The sequence below is a fragment of the Nestor notabilis genome, unplaced genomic scaffold (genome assembly GCF_000696875.1).
Source record: "Nestor notabilis isolate BGI_N333 unplaced genomic scaffold, ASM69687v1 scaffold25026, whole genome shotgun sequence".
NCBI classification, from domain to species: Eukaryota; Metazoa; Chordata; class Aves; order Psittaciformes; family Psittacidae; genus Nestor; species Nestor notabilis.
Genome location: NW_009934725.1, coordinates 1 through 7,051, shown reverse-complemented (window position 1 = coordinate 7,051; position 7,051 = coordinate 1). Strand labels below are relative to the sequence as shown.

At 44.2% G+C, this 7,051-nt stretch overlaps 1 protein-coding gene across 1 annotated transcript in view; it reads left to right on the top strand.

The window, feature by feature from the left end:
• The window catches only part of LOC104408043 (muskelin-like), a gene marked incomplete at both ends in the record, with an annotated part of 30,868 nt that extends 25,264 nt beyond the window's left edge, over window positions 1-5,604 (top strand). Inside the window, one exon of the mRNA XM_010017497.1 lies at window positions 5,492-5,604. Coding sequence (XP_010015799.1) covers window positions 5,492-5,604 — 113 coding nt within the window. The remainder of the gene's footprint in view (window positions 1-5,491) is intronic.
• Window positions 5,605-7,051: the final 1,447 nt, after the last annotated feature.

Below are 7,051 nucleotides of genomic sequence, written 5' to 3'. Positions count from 1 at the left end.
TTATAGTTGGAAACCACTGTTATGTCGTTTAAAGCTTTAGCTGTAAATGAAAACAGAAGCTTTATGTTGTTTCTGCTTTTTCCTGCAAGGTGTGTGTCTTGTGTGGTTGTCCATTCGGGAGGCTGGAGGGTTTTCTGCCCTTTACTACAAGGAAGGGGAAGTATTTACCTGCTCACAACCCAAGTGCGTGGATTAAACCAAAAGTGAAACCAACCCCAAACTACACAGGAACACACTGTGTTAAGTGTGCTGAGTGTCAGTCATGAAAAGCTACACTGCTGTTTATGTAGGCTCTGGTGAAATACTCCAGCAGGAAGTGTTGGCTTGTGTGTAATACTGTGTTCCCTGATGCATTAAGGCCTAATGCAGTTTTGGATGGGGATGCAGGCATCTAACACTGGTACTTTGATTAACACCACTTTGATTGTGCCCTCTCAGACCTTTATAATTGAGGGGTGCATGCGTTTAAAAATGCTAATGCTTATTCTGGAAGAAAGTGGGAGTGGGGATTGCCAAATTCCGGTTCTGAGGGATAATGTCAGTACTGTAGAGGAATGTGTGGACTGTGTTTTGGAGATTTGGGTTTATAATTCCATAGTTAAGGTGGAATTGATCTTCTCTCCTCTTACAGGGCAGACACTTCTTCCTTATATCCAACCTGAACTTCCCCTTGTTTGAACCCACAAATAATAGCTAAGCAACCAGGATAAGACTTTTTGTCTGCATTTCTCTTCTCTTTGGGAAGTGAAACATGTTTTGAAGGAGAACATTAGTGAAATGGTCTTTATTGATGTAACCTCTGTTCACTCACTGAAGTGAAGCTCTTCTGTCATTTTGGTTGTACATCATTTTACTTTTCCTTTCACAGAAAGGAATTGGGCTTCTTTCATTCTATTAGATAAGTGCCAGCAAATCTAAGTTGGGAGCAGTGAGAGATGCAGAGCAGCGGGCACAGTGTGCCCATAGTATATGCCAGCAACACAGTGGAGATGACGAGGCTGGCTCGTAAGCAGCATGGAAAGATGAGAGCAGCAGACATGAAGGATGCTGTTTTGCCTGAGGAAAAAACACTGTTATCCATAAGATACTTAAAGACAGGACTTGTGTACAAGATGAAGAGATCTCTGAAACAAAACACAGATGGCTTCTGAGCTCTGAAACACAAACAGCTGCTGAATCCTGGAGGTTACTCAACTTCATGGTGCTTTCACATTTGAGAGGAAGAGTGTATGCCTGGAAAAGCTTATATCCAGCCACCATCTACACTGAACTGTGGTGTGATACCTTAAGAAAATTTAAGGTCTGGCTTTATAGTTGTGCTCTAAGTGCTCCTTAGAAAATGGCTGATGGTGCTTGCAGATAACTGAACCTGTGGTTACTACGTGGGGAAATGATGTCCTTTTGCGGGAGGCTTTTGAGATATCTTACCCCTAGATAGTAGGACAATCCCACCCTAGCAGTGTACCTTATATTATAGAACCCCAGGCTGGTTTGTGTTGGAAGAGACCTTAAAGCTCATCCAGTTCCAACCCCCTGCCACAGGCAGGGGCACCTTCCACTAGAGCAGGTTGCTCCAAGCTCCTCTGTCCAACCTGGCCTTGAAGCTCAGGCTTGTAGGAGAGTGAACCTGAGATGCAGCACCTTTGGGCAGTAGTGTAGGCTGGGACCTTACTGCATGGAAAGAGGATTTGCAAGGTGTTAGCTCAGTGTGTGTCAGCAATGTGTCCTTGTGGTGATGAGGGGCAACCTCCTGCTAGGCTGTATTAGCAGAAGTACAGCCAGGAGGTTGAGGAGAGCGATGATGTTCCTCTGTTCCATGCTTGAAGCCACATCTGGAGTGCTGTGCCCCATTTGGGCTCTCTGGTACAATAAGGACAGTGGCAATCTGAAAGTGAAGGGCCACCAAGGTGCTCAGGGGCTGGAGCACATGATGTATGAGGAGGTGGTTTTGTTCAGCTTGTAGAAGAAAAGCCCTTCTTCCTGTCCTCATGGGAGGAGCTCAGAGCTGTCTTCAACTAGCTGGTGGGAGAGCATGGAGAAGCACAGCTGGGCTCGTTTTGGGTGCTGCAGAGGGATAGGATGAAGGGCAATGGGCACCTTGCAGTAAGGGAAATTCGGTGAGGTATTAGGAAAGATAATCAGCATGAAGACAATCAATCACTGACCAGGCGTCTAGAGCCTGAAATATCCATCCTTGGAGATGCTCAAAGTGTTACTGAAGAATTCCCTTTGCAACCTGGTCTGTTGCTGTAGTTTAGCTCTACTGTGAGGGGTTTGGGACATGACTGATGGACCAACTTGCAGAGGTGTTTTAGGTCCTTAATTCTTTCATATTGTATGGAGAACTGTTGTAGCAGAGGCATGGAAATACCACCCAACCAAAGTGTTCAGTTAAATACATCACCAGGATTGGAATGTGTTCATTGTGCCTATTTATTAGGAGGTGAACCCCGGGATGCTCAGTCATACCAAGCATCTCTTTCCAGCCTGGCTTCAGCAGTCTGCTGTGTAAGACCCATTGGATGAGAGGCACCCACTGAACCAGAATCCCACCAAGGTTCTCACCCCCCATTGAAAATGGAGTTAACAGAAGTTAGAAAAGCTGACTTAGAGAAAATGTGAACCTGGACTTAAACTACTCCAGGATTTTGGCATTTAGCAGGGATTGGAGAAGGCCGCTTTTCATTCTCTTCTGAAAAGTAGAAGTTAAGGAGAGGTTGACAGGAAATAGGTTAATTTTTGGGAACATAAGGTCTCTAATAATTGAGGAATGCTTTTGCACCTTCTAGTCTTCCAGAGGGTAAGGGAAGAAAAGAATTCAGACATTATAGATATGTTTTGGGCTGAGCAAGCAGTTTAGAAATGGTCACAGAGCACCTTTAATTCAAAGTGTTGAATTTATATTCAAAAATAAATGTAGGAGAGATAAGTTTAAGATGCTGGAGGAGGAATTGGAGTTCCTAAATGTAGCTGGTAAAAGCTTTGGGTGAATATAACCACTTTCATGTTTTTCTTGTTGCCTTGCAGGTAGGATTGAAAATTCTTCTGCCTTGTCCCTAAAGCAGAATAGAGGTTTGCTTTAATAAAGCAGCATCAATATTGCTGTGTTAAATATTGCTGGGATACAAAGAAAGAATCCTTCTCTCTGCCAGAGCAAGATGCCCTGCTTGCATCTTCAGTTCCCTAGTGCTCCTGAAGTGGAAATAGTTCTGTTGATGTGAGACTGCTGTGCTCTCCTCGAGCTTCCCCATCCTGCTGCCTGGCAGTGGTCTCTTCCCTGCGTCCGCCCCCTTCTTTGGGTATTTGCTGGAACATTGTTTAGGTTGCAATTCCTGGGAGCACTGGGCATGCATCCTGGGTCTGTCGCATTGGATCTTTGCATGCAGGGTGAAAAAATAACCATAGAATCATCACAGAAGGGACCTTAAAGCTCCTCCAGCTCCAACCCCCTGCCACGGGCAGGGACACCTTCCACTAGAGCAGGTTGCTCCAAGCCCCTGTGTCCAAGCTGGCCTTGAACACTGCCAGGGATGGGGCAGCCACAGCTTCTCTGGGCACCCTGTGCCAGCGCCTCAGCACCCTCACAGGGAAGAGCTTCTGCCCAAGAGCTCATCTCAGTCTCCCCTCTGGCAGGTTCAAGCCATTCCCCTTGGCCTGTTCCTGTAGGCCCTTGTCCAAAGCTCCTCTCCGGGTTTCTTGTAGGCAAACCCTCTCCACAAAATCCAAATTGACAGATAGAGCAGCTTGTGTGATACTGGTTGGGGAGCAAAGCAAAGTTTGACTTTAAAACTAAACAAAACCTGCCAAAACCCCAAAAGTCACCAAGCTGATTTTCCTTATACCATGGGAGAACAATTGCAAACTTAAGCCCTATGAAAAATGATTTTCTTGACATGATCAAGAGATGCATTTATGCACTAAGAAATGTTGCTTTAAACCCACAAAACCTCTTACAAAAATATGGATATTGTTCTGTTATTGCATCATAAGAGTAAAAAATGAGTCATTCTGAGTCTGGGTCATGATGGAGCTTGTCTTTCATCTGAGCTACAGCTTTACATCAGGCTGCAACCCAAGTTTGGCACACTGTTCATGGCACTCGTGTTATCGCTGCTGCTGTCAGGCTCTAGGGATGCTCGTGGTTTACACTCACTGTAGGTCTGTGCTCCTCTTTCAGCACTTCCATGCTCTTGAATTCTGTCAGCTCCCTTTAGGTAACTTTCAAAGCTGTGAGTTTTCATCAGATTCATTCAGGTTTGCTATTAAATTTCATGGGAGACAACAAAGCCTTCACAGGCAGGCATGAAGTTTGGCAAGGCCCCAGTAGGATACGTCGCTTGGTGCCAAATCCTTTCTTTTCCCCGGCTATCAATGAAGCTGTTGTGGTAATGTGGGTTTTGTGAGCTGTGAGAATTTATGTGCACAAAGGGACCTGCTCTTTGCAGGGAACACTGGGAGCCCTGAGTCCAGGAGGAAGGGTAATTAAAGTTAATGAACCAGGGTAACCTTTCCATGGTGATGACCACTATCCTGATGGTAGGTAAGGGTCAGGGACTATTCCCATTTTATACTCACGCTTCTAACTCTGCTCTTTAATTGGGGTTGGATTAAAAATTGGCCATTTACCTCCCTAATAGAAGTGGTTTGTGGATTTTAAAGGGAGTTTTTCAAAGCTCTACAAGTCTTCAGTGGCTTGTTCTTCTTGGACCTGGCTTTGTGTTGTGTTTAAATGCTGTCTAAAACCGAGGTATTTTTAGCATTGGAGACCAGATAGTGATGTTTCTGTAACAGAAGCAGCTTTAGTTATCTCTCCATGTCAGGACAGAGACTTATTCCTTAAATGCCTCCCACATTCAGAGCCTTCATCTGGTTTTATCAGTGAGTCTGAGAAGCCTTAGAACTTGCTGTGCACAGTGCAGCTGTGGGTTTAAGGTGATAGGCTCTGAAGATAGACCTGAAACACTGACTTAAATCTCTAACTCGTCTACTTCCTCGCTTTTGTGGCATCAGGTAAGTTACTTTAGGCAAGGCATATGTTTCCCTTGAAGAGGACTTCATAGCTGAAGTGAGTTTTTCTTTCTAAGGGATGGACTAAACAGCAACGCTTTGCTGCTGCTCTCTCTCAAGTCTTTCTAATGTATGGATCTTGCACCAGACGGATGCAAGCTGAGATATCACTGATAGGCTGCAATGCACAGTATCCAAAATGTTAACTATTGTTCTGTCTTGAATGTTAATCAGGAGGCTGTGGGTTTGGTTGTAAATGTAGAAACAGCAGATGACTCCTTGGGAATTGGCTGTCTATCAATCCCAACAAGTTCCTTTACTAAACCAAACCAGATTTCTTTGTCCTGGTGACTGGTTCCATTCAAAGTAAGAATCAGTTTCAGTTTCTCTTCTGATTGTTTGTCGCAGGTGTCTCAGAGGTATTGGCCTGTTTAAAGACATCTTTTAACAATAAAACTAACACGTTCTTCCTGTTTATTTATAGAAACTGTCTATTTGTTTGGTGGCTGGGATGGAACTCAGGATCTGGCTGACTTCTGGGCATACAGCGTGAAGGAAAACCAGTGGACCTGTATATCCAGGGACACTGAGAAAGAGGTAAGTCCTGCCAACGCCCTGTTGTTAACATATGAATTGTTGAGCAGAAAAATGCTTGAGGGGCTTGTATTGATATATAACATACAGTGAGAGCCACAAAACACAGACCCTCAACTTCTGAAGGCTTGTAGAATGCTGACATGGGGAAAATATGAATGTGGAGTGTTGAGATGACTGGAGGGGAAAGGTTTATTTCTCAAGAGTAGGTTGATCGGCCAAGAATCGCTTCAGTGAGTAGAACTTGAGGTAAATAATTTGGTAGGGACTGAGCACACAGAGTTGCTGATAAACATTTCAGACCTGATGCTGGTGTTAAGCTTCAGAAACAAATTGCTTGTTTCTTTTCTTTAATCTACTATCCAAAAGGAGTAGCAATGGACAGCTAACAGCTGGAACTCTCTAGAGTAGCTGCCAGAGGCCACGCAATCCCAAGAGCTTTTGTGGTATTCATCTGAGCCATTTTCCTTGGCCTGTTTTGCTCAGTGTTTGACGTATGAACCCTCTGAAATGAATGTAGCTTGGGTTAGAGGAGGTAACAAAAAGAAGGTCCAAGACCTTTGGCTTGTGTAATTCATTTTGCTGTGAAATGTTAAAGTTCCATGTGGTTACTGTGTTTTGGGTTCTTACTTCAAGCGCATAACTTCAGGAACTTCGTGTAGCCTCCTCTTGAAGGTATGAGAAGTTGGAGATTCTACCACTTTCTGACAAATTCAGTAGCTGATTTCCTCAACTATTTGAAAAGTCTAAACCCACCCTATTTCCCACTTGTATTTTTCCAGTTGCTTGTCACAGCTGATTTGTGAGCTTCCATCCCAGGTTAAACAACACTTCAATATTGCTCTTTTTTCCTGGCGAAGGTGGTTAGAGGTTGTAAGCAAGTAGGACAAATAGCCTGAGCTGAAAGAGTCTCCCAGTAAGGCACTTCCTGTAGCCTTCAAACCTCTGTGTGTGTGTCATGCACTTACTGACTCTGACATCCTTTGCAAAATGGGCAGTAACAAAACTGAACTGACATTCCAGTTTCTATAATAGAGCTGTATAAAGTAAAATTGTGCTTACATTTCATAGCCTTGTCAGTTGGTTTTACTCCTATTGTAAGTTGTTTTTTCACGCTTAGACCTTTCATCATTGCTTGTGACTACAAGAGAATGGTTTGGGTTGGAAGGGACCTTAAAGATCATCTAGTTCCAATCCCCTGCCACGGGCAGGGGCACCTTTTTGTGTTTAATGATACAATGCTGAAGGTGGGTTTAGCCTTCAAGGCTCCATTTCCCTGTTGTGTTGCCTCTGTTCGTCTTGAACCATGGGTTTTCCTATTTTCCTCGCTGTTGACTCAGCAGGTAACCTATTTTTAAGATAAGGAAGGGTGTGCATGTGACATAATAGCAAGTGGGAACTGGGTCTCATCCCTGTCATGGTTAAGCCCAGCCGGTAACTCAGAACCACG